Raw genomic sequence first — 14,967 nt, 5'->3', positions numbered from 1 at the left:
ACTTTCTGTGATGTAGGTTTAGGGAGTGGGTTATATAGTTAATATAAAATGTTCAACTATTTGTATATAAAAAAACTAGAAGTCTATGCAGTGTCCCCATTTACATAGCTAAGTAATTGTTTTGTGTGTGTTTTTGTCTAAAATGAATGAACTACAAAAGGGTGAAGTAGCATGTAGTGCATTTTATCAGGAAAAAAATTTACAACAAAAAATACCGTGCCTGTCACTTTCTAATTTTGCTAATGTTGTTCTTGTTCTTTTTTTAATTTATTTTTAAAGATGACGATTTGGACAGCACCCAAATGGCACCTGTGGGAAGTGGCTCAGACACCGAGACACAGAAAGACACTCCAAGCAAGATAACCATGAACAATATACTTGAAAAACAATATAAAATATTAACACTGGAAGAGACTAAACTAAAATTAGAAATACAAAAACTAGAATTAGTGAAAACTAAGCTAAAGTTGGAGCTACAAAAACTTGGACATGAACTATAGATCTCATCGACCATTGTCCAATAACTAATCAAACAATTGTATTTAATAATTCCTGGTATTTAATTTTGAATTTACATATGTAATGTTTAAATACAGAATCTTTAGATATATTTAAGAGATTTGAAGAATTTAAGTGTAAGTTAATTTGTGATTTGAAGATTATATCATATTTCAGCTGATTTTACTGATACTATGCATCAAATATTTTGTAAGCATTGTCTCAATGAATAAATTAAAATATGTCCACTTAATTTGAAAGTATAAATTCTTTCATTTTTCTCAGTCAAACTGAGAAAATGTTTTCTACAATCATCTGTCGAATGTAACGCCCAGATCCATCTTCACCTCCTGCCTCAGTAATCTCCAAAGTGGGTTCTTCACAAATTTGATCATCCTCCAAGTCTGGGAGTGCAAGATCTCTATTAAATGGAAAGTGATATTTTACTCATTTAATTTAAAATCATTGGGGAATATGTAGCTAGGAGTTTTAATTACAGTTAAAAACATATTTATTACCTTGCCATGTTGTGCAAAACAACACATGCACAGATTATGTTGCAGACTCTTTCTGGTTTCATTTTGAGCTCTGCATGCAGACAATGAAATCTTCGTTTCAGGACTCCAAAACACCTTTCAATAACATTTCTTGTTTTGGTATGGGCTGTGTTGTACCGAGCTTGAGGCACACTGACTGGATTTAAGAAAGGTGTGAGTAGCCAGGGTTTTAGTGGATAACCAGAGTCACCCAAGAGCACACCCTGCAATTCTCCTCTCTCAAATGCATCATGAATTTGGGAATTCACTAAAATTCTAGAGTCATGGGTTGATCCTGGCCAACGAGCAACACAGTTGAGCACTCTTAGTTTGGCATCACAAATAGCCTGCACGTTAATACTGTGGTAGCCTTTCCTGTTAACAAACAATGGCTCATGAGTTGAAGGTGCTTGAATCCTAATGTGTGTTCCATCAATGGCTCCAACTACATTTGGAAATCCTGCAATGTTGAAAAAATCTGCCTTCACCTTGTTCAAGGTAGAGACGTCAGTCGGATAAAGTGGAAGTCTTCCTGACAGCGCACAGGCAACCCGATGAATAATTCTTGATGCTGTAGACTTGTGTACCCCAATTAAGTCTGCAGCTGTGTTTATAAAACATCCTGTGGCAAAGAAGCGTAGAGCTAGACATACTTGTAGCAGTGGAGGGATGCTAAAATTTCTGGAAGTTTCAGGCCTCAAATGCTCCTCCAAGTCAATTGCTAGTTCTTGTATTGCATGTCTAGGAAACCTTAGCTTCTCCAGCAGTTCCTTTTCAGGCAGGACTTCTAATGGGTTTGAACGGTCTTTGAAAACTCTTTCTCTTCTTATTGCCCTTTCATAAAAGCAAATATTAAAATGTGCCATACCGCAAGACAAAGTCGTGCCACTTTGTGAATCTAGAGCACTTGAGTTTATTCGTTTCCATGGCAACATAGATTGTAAAGGAAAGTTAGCCAAGGGGGAACCAGTCTTACTTTTTTGTCTTAAATTAGACCAGTCTAAAATGTTATGCAACTGACTTAAAAAGTAAATACCAGTCTTAAAGAAAAAAATTAGACGACTAACTTGCAAGACTAGTCTTAAATAGATTTATGCAACCGGCCCCAGGTGATGATGGTTACCTGTTGATGGTTTTATAATCATCATGAAATAACCTGTTTCACTGAGATAATTTGAATCTCACAATTGTATTGTACCATTAATATATTCTCATCACAAACCCTGTGTTACTGCAGCATGAGGTCCAGCAATATTATAACAATCAGTTAGAAGACTTTAACAAACATGAGCACGATAAAAAATCCACGGTGACACACTTAGATATCAAAAATCAGCACATGAATCTCAACAAGGGTGACAATATTATTTATTTTTTTTGATTAATTCAGAACATCACTGAAAAGCTACTAAATGCCACAACAAAAACAACAGCAAAAAAAATAAAAGCACATATTTAGAATTAAACAAATTAATAGGACAATTTAGCTGCATAATTTATTCATGTTGCAATGCATGCTGGGAGTTTTGTACAATGATGGTACCCATCATGCATTGCAGCAAGCTACTTTTGATTCTCACCATTGTTGAGATTCATACGTTGATTATTGATGTCTGTGTGTGTCATCGAACAGTAATGATTCGTGCTCATGTTTGTTAAAGTCTTCTAACTGATTGTTATAATATTGCTGGACTAACACAGGGTTTGTGATGAGAATATATTAATGGTACAACACAATTGTTAGATTCAAATTATCTCAGTCAAACAGGTTACGTCATGATGATTATAAAACCATCAACAGGTAATCATCATCACCTGATCTCTTTTCACTTTAGCTTTCTTTGCTACTGCAAATGTGTTTGACAAACACTCTGTCACAGCAGCCAAAGAAGACAATAGATATAACAAGAGTTAAGAGCCTAACTAATGGAAACACTATTCACTGTAATGGTGACTTTAAATGAAACACATTATAGTTAAACCTCTGTTAATTCTCAATAAAAACTTTTGTAGACGTCTGACAGAAATAAAGTCAGTCTGGTTGGTAATAAGTGAAGCTGGTAATGCTGTTTGTGGAGTTGTTTAATCCTCCAGTTTGGTTTATTTCTTTGCTCTTGGCTGAGATGTGGCATTGCTATGGCCTGCTTGCAGAGGTGGAGAGTCCAGGGGTCAGAAAGTAAAAGTCCTGCCATATTTTTATTCCACCCATGAACTCACACAGCAAAAACTCTAGTGTTAAATGAACTCTCCTGGGAGTTTATTTGGCTCCAGACTCAAGAGTGTTAAAGTTAACGAGCTAATTAAGTGATTGATTGAGTGATGATTGAGCATTATTGAAGACACCTGATGTTAACAAGCAGAATCACTGAAGGAGAAAAATCACAATTTTAGACACCGTTATGGAGATTAGTGTTCGATTTAGTTGGGCAGTTGACCTTCAAATGATTATCTTTAGATTTTGTTTGGCTGTTGATCTGAGTTATTACAGCCAGATGATCAAAAAGAAAAGGTGATCAGGTGGTGTTGGTTATATTTGAACATAATCATAATTTGATCTGAATCACTGAACTCAATCAGAGCCTAATCTCTGACTTAAATGTATATTGGTCATTACAACATCACAGTAATTCTACAGATTAAGTTCCAGATTTTTCAATATAATTCAAATTATTTCTTAAAAGTTGTTCTGATAAAGAAAAATAAAATCTTTCTTTAAGGCACACACAGACATCAAGATTCAGTGTATGAATCTCAACAATGGTGACAAAAAGAATATTCAATTAGGAAAACAAGACAATTCAGATCATAATTTATTCATACCGCAATGCATGATGGGAGCCATGGATGAGTTTTGATTGGTGGCACCTAGAATGCACTGCAACATGCTTTATTATTGTCACCATTGTTGAGAATCACAGGCTGATTCTTGGTGTTTGTGTGTGCCTTAAAGAAAGGTTTTCTTTTTCTTTATCAGAACAACTTTTAAGAAATAATTTGAATTATATTGAAAAATCTGGAACTTAATCTGTAGAATTACTGTGATGTTGTAATGACCGATATACATTTAAGTCAGAGATTAGGCTCTAATTGAGTTCAATGATTCAGATCAAATTATGATTATGTTCAAATATAACCAACACCACCTGATCAACTTTTCTTTTTGATCATCTGGCTGTAATAACTCAGATCAATAGCCAAACAAAATCTAAAGATAATCATTTGAAGGTCAACTGCCCAACTAAATCGAACACTAATCTCCATAACGGTGTCTAAAATTGTGATTTTTCTCCTTCAGTGATTCTGCTTGTTAACATCAGGTGTCTTCAATAATGGTCAATCATCACTCAATCAATCACTTAATTAGCTCGTTAACTTTAACACTATTGAGTCTGGAGCCAAATAAACTCCCAGGAGAGTTCATTTAACACTGGAGTTTTTGCTGTGTGAGTTCATGGGTGGAATAAATATATGGCAGGACTTTTACTTTCTGACCCCTGGAATCTCCACCTCTGCCTGCTTGTGGCCCAGATCTGGCAAACAGGAGTGGCCGACCCAAGTGCCGTAAGTCCACGCTGCATGTGGGCCAGATCATCTTTCCATGTGTGCCAGATGTGGGCCGGATCTGGGCCGACACAATGTTGCTATGTGGGTCCAAGTTTGGTGTATATACAATATTTACAAGAGAAACAGTTTCAGATCAACAGTTTAACAGTTGGGTTCAGCAAATAAAAAGTGTCTACATCAACGTAACACTATTTAGACGAGCGTTTAACAACAAAAATAAATAATATGGGTAAGTTTTGTAATAAATCACAACAGGTTAGCAACTGACAGGATAAGTAAAATAAGATTTGTAATGATCCAGAACCAAACAGCAGCAGCAGCAACAATGTACATCAACAACACACAAAGCAAACCAGCAGAAGACAAGCCTTCCTTCAGTGGAGATCTACTTTTCCTTGAAGACCAAGCCCAACCGAGCAGTCATCAGCGGTTAGCGCCCTCACCTGGCTTAACCTGCACATAGAAGAAGGCAGAGAAACCACATTACTGCCACCTAGTGGCTTGACACACAAGATGTTCAAAAATATAAATTACATCGTAGGACGTAACACAATCTATGCATCGTCTGGTCAAGACATTGGAAATTACATTAATGAGGAGTGTTTACTCCTCTCTTTGTCACAGGCTCATACAGTGGGAGGTGGTTCATAGAGCGACTGGTCTCACTGTCAGCCATTACCTCTGTATATATCCCACATTGTCAAATTACTCTATTAGGATTGTAGGTTTGTATTTTTTATTGCACTCATAATGTAGGCCTAGTTTTATTTTTTCAGAAATAAAAAAAAAATACAAATATGCATAATGTATTTAGTTTATTATGGGAAAGTTCTTTTGTTGTTGTTTTTGTTATATCTTATATGTATAAATAAATAATAATAAAAAAATACTCAAAGGCGCCATGTTCCCTCTTTGTCCTGACAGACGATCAACTTACCTCAATATTAACACTCGAAGTAACGTTCAAACTACTGACCCTTCCGTGGTCAAACTCAAGAAACGTAAACTTGAACATGATGTTAAACCAGTTCGGAAACTTTACTGTGTTTTACGGAGTTCAAAACCCATGATCCAAGAGATTTATTGTCTTCTTTTATTTGCAGTTGATTTCAGGCTGTGTATCTTTAAGTCAGTTGTAATAGTTGTGTTTCATTTTCTGAGAGTGCAAACATGATGTTGAACCAACATCACATTGTAACATTGACTCAACGCCATTACCATTGATTTATGGATGAAATTGAAAAATTCAACATTAATTGCTGGAGCAATTAGAGATGTTGATTCAATACAGTTAACATTGACACATTAACATTATTTTGATGGTTTCTGTCTATCTGGGACTCTAATCAAACACACCTGAACCAGCTAATCAATGTCTTCAGGATTACTAGAAAGCTACAGACAGGAGAGTTTATCAGGGTTGGAGCTAAACTCTGCAGGACAGTGGCCCTCCAGGACAGCATTTGCCCATCCCTGTCCTAGAGTTTCTTCTAATGAGTTGAATCAGGTGTGTTTGATTAGGGAGACAAAGAAAACGTGCAGTGTTGGGGGTCCTTCAGGAGCAGGTTTGGGAAACACTGACTTAGAAGAATTGTTTTGAAAATGGGTTCATTACTCAAAGCTTCAGTAACAGCGACCTCGCCTGGTGAAGTGCCAAGGCTGCATCTAAATTATCCCAGCTAGATAGTGGACAGGAGGCTTTAAGATGAGTGAAATGAATCTAGTGCACGTACCTACCTGTGCTTGTGTAACTATGGCCAGGGGGTATGTGGGATAGGGAACACTCAAATATTTGAATTAAGGAACAATATATTTTTTTACACTTTTTGGACTGAACCCGTTTCTTTTTTTGCTCACATTTAGAGAAAATTTGTTCAGAGGGAACTGTTAGGGGTTAACAGTTTAGGACCCAAGGACCAGATGTTTGAAAGAAGACCTGGAGTCAGAATTATAATAAATTGAAGAAAAGTTTTACTGAAGATAGTTAGCAGTTTCATCAGCAGAAGTCAGCTTCAAGACTCACACAGGAGTTCGTAGGCCGCCCCGCTTACAGTTACAAAGATCACAACAGTTATACCCTTCACCAAGGTCTAAGCTACGTCATTGCTTACAGGTTGAATGATTCTGATTGGCTAAGAAATTGATAAACATAGTAATTTTCCACACATATACAGATAGACTGAAACATTTCTCCATAGATTATGCAGCTGACACTCTGACCCTGAAGTTAGGCAAGTTGTGACCTTCCAGGTGGCAGATTTGGGTTGCTGGGCGCCAGCATGTCCAGAACAACAACTCAGTCAATCTCCAATAATGCCAGTGGTTCCTTAACCTGTAACCAAGAAGACTAACACACACACCGACACACAGCTTTTCCAAGGTTGGATTTGGCCAGACTCTAACTATAAACAGGAGTCTCGTCTCAAGAACATCAAGATAATGCGTTCTTTCTCAAGGAGAGCTACACTTTAGTCTAAGTAAGGCTTTAACAAAGAAATGGTCCCTTTAACTGTTGGCTTCAATGACCCCTATGTGTTTAAACATGTTGAAGACCTTTCTCAAACACAAAACCAGTCCCTATTTCATTTCTGGAAGCCGGGATAAATAGGCAAGCACTGTTACTGCATTCAGATATCAAATACAGACATTAAAGAATACATTAAAAGACCATTTCAGTGATCACACTGGTAACTTCTATAACAAAGTAAAATCTCCAGAGAAGTAATTCAACTCATGTGATATTTAGAAGGAAAAATATTTATGAATTCCTTGATTATAATCACTCATTACATATAGGGGAGCGCGGGGCACAATAACGCGGGGCTAGTTGTAACACGCTTGTTTTAAACACTTCCGCACATGCATGGATGACGAAACTTTGTGTATTTACTAGTTGCCGTATCAACACTATATAGAAACACTATATATTTTTTTTGAAGATATCCATAGACATTTATTAAACCATAGCAAAAGTAAATTTCTTACTTAAGTTAATGTTTCATCTCTATTTTTTGTGTTTATTTAAAATAAGACAAATCTGATATTATTTTAATCTCCAAGATGTTATTTAACAGTTGAGATAGTTATTTAATGCTTCGCTAACTAGCAGAAGACACTAGCAGGGTTTAAACCCCAGTTGTGCAGGCGGGGGCATGTTGTAACACTGCGTTACAATGAGCCCCTATTAGAAATATGCTATTATATTCTATACTTTTATTTAATTTTATTGGGAAAACGTGAGAAAAAGGTGAATAAAGACTGAGAGTCAATGTTCAGAAATGACTAATTATTTATTTGTTTTGAACTATGTTGTATAGCTGTGTTTTCATGTGTTCGTAGTCAAAACTCAAAAATGTGTTTATATTTAATTATAAAAAATTGCCATTATTTTATATGAAAAAGTTTTTTAATTGTATTTTATTTAGAAAATATTTTAGTTTGTTTTGTATATATTTTTTATTAGATCAGATAACATTTTAAGCTGTCATATGTTATGTTACAATGTGCCCCACACATGTTACAATGTACCCCACCTATGGGGCATGTTGTCACATTTCACTTCCATTCTTTCAGGGTATGTCAAGAAAAAAGTATATACTGTATTAATAAAACAAAACCACATAATTGTACTAGACATGTGGGAAATTAATGTGGGAAAAAATAAATACTCTGAACCATAAGTAGATTTACACAAACTGAGAAAGTCAAAAAGCGTTAGGTTGTGCCCCGCTCTCCCCTACATTGAATCAGCAGTGGATTCTAATCCACCCCCTTCAGAACGAACAAATGTGTGGCAGTGTTGCTGCGAACCACTCAGGAGGTGATTCATTCAGAGAAGGAAGCAGTTGCTGCTTCGGACGTCATATGTCACATGATTTTTCCGTACCAAAGCAACCTTCGGAGCAGTGGTTCAAATGGAATTGTAGTTAATGGTTTTGAAGCACGTATCAAAACTTCAGTGTCAGACTGCCATCACTACTTTTGTCTATTTTTGTCGGCTGTGATAGTGTGTTTGTTAAACACATTTGCAGCAGCAAAGAAAGCTAAAGTGAAACAAGATCAGGTGATGATGGTTACCTACTGATGGGTTTATAATCATCATGAAATCGACTGATTCACTGATGTCTTTTGAATCTAACAATTATGTTGTACCATAAATATATTCACATCACAAACCCTGTGTTACTGCAGCATGAGATCCAGCAATATTATTACAATCAGTTAGAAGACTTTAACAAACATGAGCACGAAAAATGAATCTATGACGACACAGACAGAAATCAACAATGAGCACAATAATCTCAACAATGGTGTCGTATGTACGCGGAAACCTCAAAGGAAAAACTTCTCAGTTTTATATCGTTGTCTTGTAAACATAACCTTTGATGAAATCAACTGAAGATTGAGATTGAGAATTGATGTTTTGTTGGTTAAAAAGTGATGCTACCATTGTTTTGGTCAGTGTTTGCTTTAGTTGGGCTCGTGACCCATTTATCTTTCTAAAGAATTTTTGTTTAAGCAATATTGCAATAGAGTTTCATGATAAACACTTGTGCATTGCTGAAGAATAAGATTCAAAGTGCAAATGGTTCGCCATTTTGTTCTTATACTACAGTTTCACAAGATCGGAAATGCAAAATTTCAATGCATTAATTATATAATGTTTATTAGAGACTTTGGATGTAAAAATCTAACATAGAAAGTGAAGGGTCAAGAGCCCAACTAAAGCAAATACTCAACACCATAATAGTGACATAATCTTTTGACCAATTAATCATCGATATCTTAATCTCAGTTAATTCTCAATTTTAACTTCTTTAGACGTCTGACAGAAATAAAGTCAATCTGGTTAGTAATTAGTGAAGCTGGTAATGCAGTTTAATTGAGTTGTTTAATCCTCCTCTGTGAGATTTATTGTCTTATTTTACCTTTATTTGATTTCATCTGAGGCTTTGGCTGGAAGTCAGTTGTAGTTCTTGGCTTCGTCCAAAACTGCATACTCACTGCATGAGTATTGTTTCAACATTGAATCAAGGTTGAAACTTAACTTTGATTTTTTTTCATCAGGTTTGCACCCTGAAATAATGTTATTTCACTGAAGAATAGATCAAGATCAACATAAAATCGATTGTTGTTCAACTTAAAACTCCAAAAACAGCTTTTGCTTAATGCATTATTTAGACACACAGACATCAAGAATCAGCACATTAAACTCAACTAGTTTTAACAATTTCTTGAAAGAGAGAAATTAGAAACAACAACCAAACAGTTTGGAAGCAAAAACTTCATGGGTGAGCTCGTGCCTAAAACAATAAGCCAACAGAAACTAACTTCCCCACGAGAAAAGGAACTTAACAACAAATAAAAAAAAAGAGAGAAACAAAACATACAATGGCCTACCCTACCTCCTTATCTATCTAATAAACAGGAGAAAAAAACAAGGCACTCATACCCTTAGGCTTCTAAAAGAAGTTATTCAGATAGGATCAATAGGGAACTGATGTTATCAACATCAGACTGTAGCAAAAGTGATTAACAGCACTCTGTTAAACACCAAAAGAGTTCACAGAAATCACATCTTAAAGGGATAGTTTAAATAAAAAATTGAATAAACCAATGATTTACTCACTCTGAAGCTATCATTCTTCTTTCAGACGAATATCACATCACCTTTCCTTTTAATTACACTTTTTAATCATTTGGGAATTGAGGATACTAATTATCGAAGTTTTGCAAGTGGAATATTTGCCCAATCTCACCTGATACAAGACATCTGCTCAGAAGTCTGTGGTCATTGTTGTTTGATTCTCCTACATGATGGGTCATTATATATTTTCAATAAGGGCAGGCATGCAGTGAAGCACTTCCCTTCTATGGTGCAGAGTGTCTAGAAACCACTCAGTTGTAGCCCGTGCAGAATGAGGCCTGATGAGATGTCACCTTGATGGCAGTTTATGTCTCTGTACAATCCAAATATATGCCTCCTCACGTAAATGGTATGAATACGCTATATCTAATCAATAAAATTGTGGCAACAGATTACAAGCAATATTATTAATTTAATTTAACAAATTAGAATTGAGTAATAATTAATCAAATAAATTCCTTAAAAGTTAACCATTTAAAATGAGTAAAATGTACAACAATTTTTTTAAACACTTTTTTTTTTATTGCCAACATTGAAGACACCTGATGTTAACAAGCAGAATCACTGAAGGAGAAAAACGTAATTTAAGTCACAATTATGGATGATCAGTGTTTGTTTTAGTTGGGCTCTTGACCCTTAAATCATTTACTTTAGATTTTGATTGGCTGCTGAGTTATAACAGCCAGATGAACAACGAGAAAAGGTGATCTGATGGTGTTGGTTATGCTTTAACCTAATCGTTATTTCACAATCATTTAACCTGAATCACTGAACTCATATAGCCCCCTGTGCCGTGCAGCAGCAGCTTATTTGCATTTAAAGGGCACACACTAAAACAGCGTGTTTTTCGGAGCACCAAAAAGTGACAATTTAATCATGAATTTAAAAAATGATCTGTTGGGTATTTTGAGCTAAAACTTCACATACACACTCTGGGGACATCAGAGACTTATTTTACTTCTTGTGAAAAGGGGCATAATAGGTCCCCTTTAAAACAGAGCGTTCAAATCAGAGGCTAAAATCGGGCTTGGAAAAATGCCTTTTATTTCTAAATTATGACAATTTTTTATCTAAAAAACATACTAACATTATAAGGGCACCCCAGGAAACATTATAAAATAATAAAATATTCCATGCCATAGGACCTTTAATTAATCACTCAATTATCTAATTAACTGTATCACTGCTTCAGTGTTACTTTAAACCTCTATAGAGTGGGACCATATGTGCTCTGAACAGTGTTGGTTTAACATTGGGGATTTTGTTGTGTGGAAAGTTGTATTTGAATTTGAGGAAGGAAAACAGCAGACTTGTTTATATTTCCTCATTAGAAGGATGGACAGATAACTTCTCTATATCATCTCAACACAAACAAACTTTTTATTCCGTCAGTCGTGTTGATCACTGTATATCAGATTATATCAGGTAAGATCTTATTTCTGCTCATAATGATCCTCATCACTCTCTTTATGTCAAAAACATGTATTGATGTGTGTGTGTGTTACAGTTGTGTAGTTATAATTGATTTGTGTGTAGTTATAGTTGAGTACGGGCTTTGACCAGGTTAGGACTCTTACTAACATTTTTAATGATGAAACTTTATTAATAACTCCAGAGCACTTGTAGAGATCTACAAGATCTCCAACAATTTTCAGGTCTGATGTTTTTGGGAAACAGCTTGTGATTCTAAGATGATTCATATAATTTCTAGGGAAACACAAGAGTATCATTTCATCTTTTATTGCATTATGCTTTGACAATTAAAAGTCTCAATTTTAACTCTTATATGGAAGTAAAATAATGTCAAATGTTTTTGAAATAAAAAGCCTGTTGAATTGCACTACTTGAAAAAAAATAGGCATTGCATTAACCATGCTTGCATTTTAATGCATTGTATTTTTAGTGCTTACATTTTTATGGGCTGAAATTCAACATGGTTGAATATTTAAGCTGTGAATATTTCAATTAAAAACATTTCAAACACCTTTTCATTATTAAAAATTCAATAATCCATATTCACCTTTCATATTTCACTTCCAAAATATTCAAACTGTTTAAAAATACAACCAATAACATTCAACAGGCAATTTTCGGTCCATTTTATTTCGCTTTGCAAATTCGCTTCCACAAATTCAGTGGTTCAAATTCGACAGTAAATTCAACATTGACGTCCAGGAACTGCAGGAAAAGCAGTAGATTACCGAGCATACTCTCCATCTGCTGTTAGTCGACCTCACCATCAGATGGTGCAAAAGCGCTTGTTGTTGACGAAGACATTCATTCATAAAATGGAAATGATTATCTGTGTCAGTATATGCAGAAAAGATGATAAACACACAAAAGCTGTGTTTATGTTTCATTCAATAACTTCATTGTTACTTTCCCTGTGTAGCCTACATGTCTGTCATCAGCTTTCTCTGCCATGAACAGGATTATAATCGGTTTCCCTCAATACCTCATACTCAAGGATTTTCCCTTCCTTCGGGACAAAACGCTTAACGTAGCTTAATGGACTGATACAGTGATAAAAAAGACCAATCTTGCACCTTATTAGGGAAGTAGGCTGTAGGCTATTATATAGGCTACAGGCAAGAAGATGGACTCAGAATATGAACGCGCAAAGTTTCATGCTGAGCGTTTCGTGATATACTGGCATAAAACACTTGATCAATTAATACTAACACTTTCTTTTCTTTTCTCTTCTCTTCTCTCTCTCTCTCTCTCTCTCTCTCTCTCTCTCTCTCTCTCTCTCTCTCTCTCTCTCTCTCTCTCTCTCTCTATATATATATATATATATATATATATATATAGTATGCCTACGTGTATTGCATTAGCTTAAACTGTCATAGCACTTGCATATTGTTGTCCTATTGTTAGTTTAACTGTAAATCGCTTTGGATAAAAGCTTCTGCTAAATGACTAAATGTAAAATTGGCTTGACATTGGACATTCGCACATTTAGGGACCGTCTCTAAAGTTGCATACAACATTGGCATACACATTTCTAACTTCAATAGCAAACTTAAATTTATTTGAATAAATATCAAAAATCCAAAGGGTGCGCATTATGCCTGACACTACATGAACACTTTACAGTTGGTTTTATGACTGTAAGTCGTTCTATTCAAATGCTATCGGAGTTAGAAACATGTATACCAAAGTCGTATACACTTTAGAGACGGTCCCTAAATGTGCGAATGTCCAACATCAAGCCAACTTTATGCCAGTCTATCACTGGGAAACGCTCAGCATTAACAGTTAAGCTTTGCGCGTTATTCTGAGTCCATCTGCTTGCCTGCGAGTTTGGTCTTTTACATCACTGTAGCCCATTAAGCTACGTTTAGCGTTTTATATATCCAGCAGGGGAATCCTGAAGTATTGAGGGAAACCCTAATAGCCTGCATGAAGCACATCGCCACAATATAAAGTTAAAGCAACTAAACAACCAAGGGAAATATATGTCAACCTCAAAAATGTAACATTGGATCTGTATATCCGCATCGGGGAATAACATTATAATCTCGTTCACGGTAGAGAAAGATGCATGTAGGCTACACAGGAAAAGTAACCGTGAAGACACTGAATTTAACATAAAACCGCCGTCATAATAATCACAAATACACTTACATTGCTGTAAATTAGTTTTATGAATGAATGACTTGTTCTAACTGTTGCTGGTCTTCGTCAACAACACGCGCTTTTGCACCATCTGATGGTGAGGTCGACTAACAGCAGATGGAGAGTATGCTCGGCAATCTACTGCTTTTCCTGCAGTTCCTGCACGTCAATGTTGAATTTACTGTCGAATTTGAACCACTGAATTTGTGGAAGCGAATTTGCAAAGCGAAATAAAATGGACCGAAAATTGCCTGTTGAATATTATTGGTTGTATTTTTAAACAGTTTGAATATTTTGGAAGTGAAATATGAAAGGTGAATATGGATTATTGAATTTTTAATAATGAAAAGATGTTTGAAATGTTTTTAATTGAAATATTCACAGCTTAAATATTCAACCATGTTGAATTACAGCCCATAAAAATGTAAGCCCTAAAAATACAATGCATTAAAATGCAAGCATGGTTTCAAGTAGTGCAATTCAACAGGCTTTTTATTTCAAAAACATTTGACATTATTTTACTTCCATACTCTTAAACAAAATCATAAATGCTGTGGAATGTTTTACATGTGTGTTTGAAACAGAGAAAACAAAGCTTTTTTTTTTTTTTACGTAAATAGTAAATACAATGGCTAATATGTTTATCTAACTGTAAAGGAAACTCGTCCTCTGAACCGGTTTGTGGATAAACAGAAATAAACTGACAATGGCTTCCTTTCATAAAGGTGAGTATTCTTCTTGTGTTTAAAGGTTGCCTCTCATCGCCCCAAAACCTTCTGAACTGTGAACGTATGATGAATGTAGTTTTCTCAGACTCAATACAATACAATTTCAGTGTTTTTATTGACTTTTTCCTTCATATTTCAGGTTTTATAAAAACTCATCCTCTCATCTCTGCTATTCTGTGTAAGTCTAAACAGTGTTTTTGCTTTGTGTTTGTATGCTGATGTAATGACCAGTGAATCAGATCTGGTTTATCCTTCACGTCACTTCACACAGTAAATTTCACAGTGTTGAATTACCATCACTCAGTGTTCATATGGGAAACACCAGCAGAGTGTTCAAAGAAACATAGAAGCAGTGTTAGAGTTAATGAGATAATTA

General features: G+C 35.4%; 2 protein-coding genes and 1 long non-coding RNA gene across 3 annotated transcripts in view; 2 read left to right on the top strand and 1 right to left on the bottom strand.

Annotated features, from left to right (window-relative positions):
* Positions 1-282: 282 nt before the first annotated feature.
* On the bottom strand, positions 283-1,900 carry LOC309494703 (putative nuclease HARBI1; the record flags this gene model as incomplete). The annotated part of the gene is made up of 2 exons (XM_082164115.1): positions 283-919; positions 1,017-1,900. 2 exons carry the CDS (start codon positions 1,898-1,900, stop codon positions 784-786), a joined length of 1,020 nt encoding a protein of 339 aa, XP_082020241.1. The 3' UTR covers positions 283-783.
* Positions 1,901-11,553: 9,653 nt separating this feature from the next.
* The window catches only part of LOC309493698 (uncharacterized protein), a 45,037-nt gene continuing 41,623 nt past the window's right edge, over positions 11,554-14,967 (top strand). The window contains exons 1-3 of the mRNA XM_082162897.1: positions 11,554-11,670; positions 14,521-14,588; positions 14,731-14,769. Coding sequence (XP_082019023.1) covers positions 14,570-14,588; positions 14,731-14,769 — 58 coding nt within the window. The 5' untranslated portion in view covers positions 11,554-11,670; positions 14,521-14,569. The remainder of the gene's footprint in view (positions 11,671-14,520; positions 14,589-14,730; positions 14,770-14,967) is intronic.
* Positions 11,681-14,967, top strand: part of LOC309493994 — a 44,910-nt gene continuing 41,623 nt past the window's right edge. Inside the window, exon 1 of the long non-coding RNA XR_014204172.1 lies at positions 11,681-12,551. This is a non-coding gene — a long non-coding RNA (uncharacterized lncRNA). The remainder of the gene's footprint in view (positions 12,552-14,967) is intronic.

Source organism: Leuciscus leuciscus (assembly GCF_965113295.1).
Source record: "Leuciscus leuciscus genome assembly, chromosome: 3".
NCBI classification, from domain to species: domain Eukaryota; kingdom Metazoa; phylum Chordata; class Actinopteri; order Cypriniformes; family Leuciscidae; genus Leuciscus; species Leuciscus leuciscus.
This window is presented reverse-complemented; position numbering and strand designations above follow the sequence as displayed.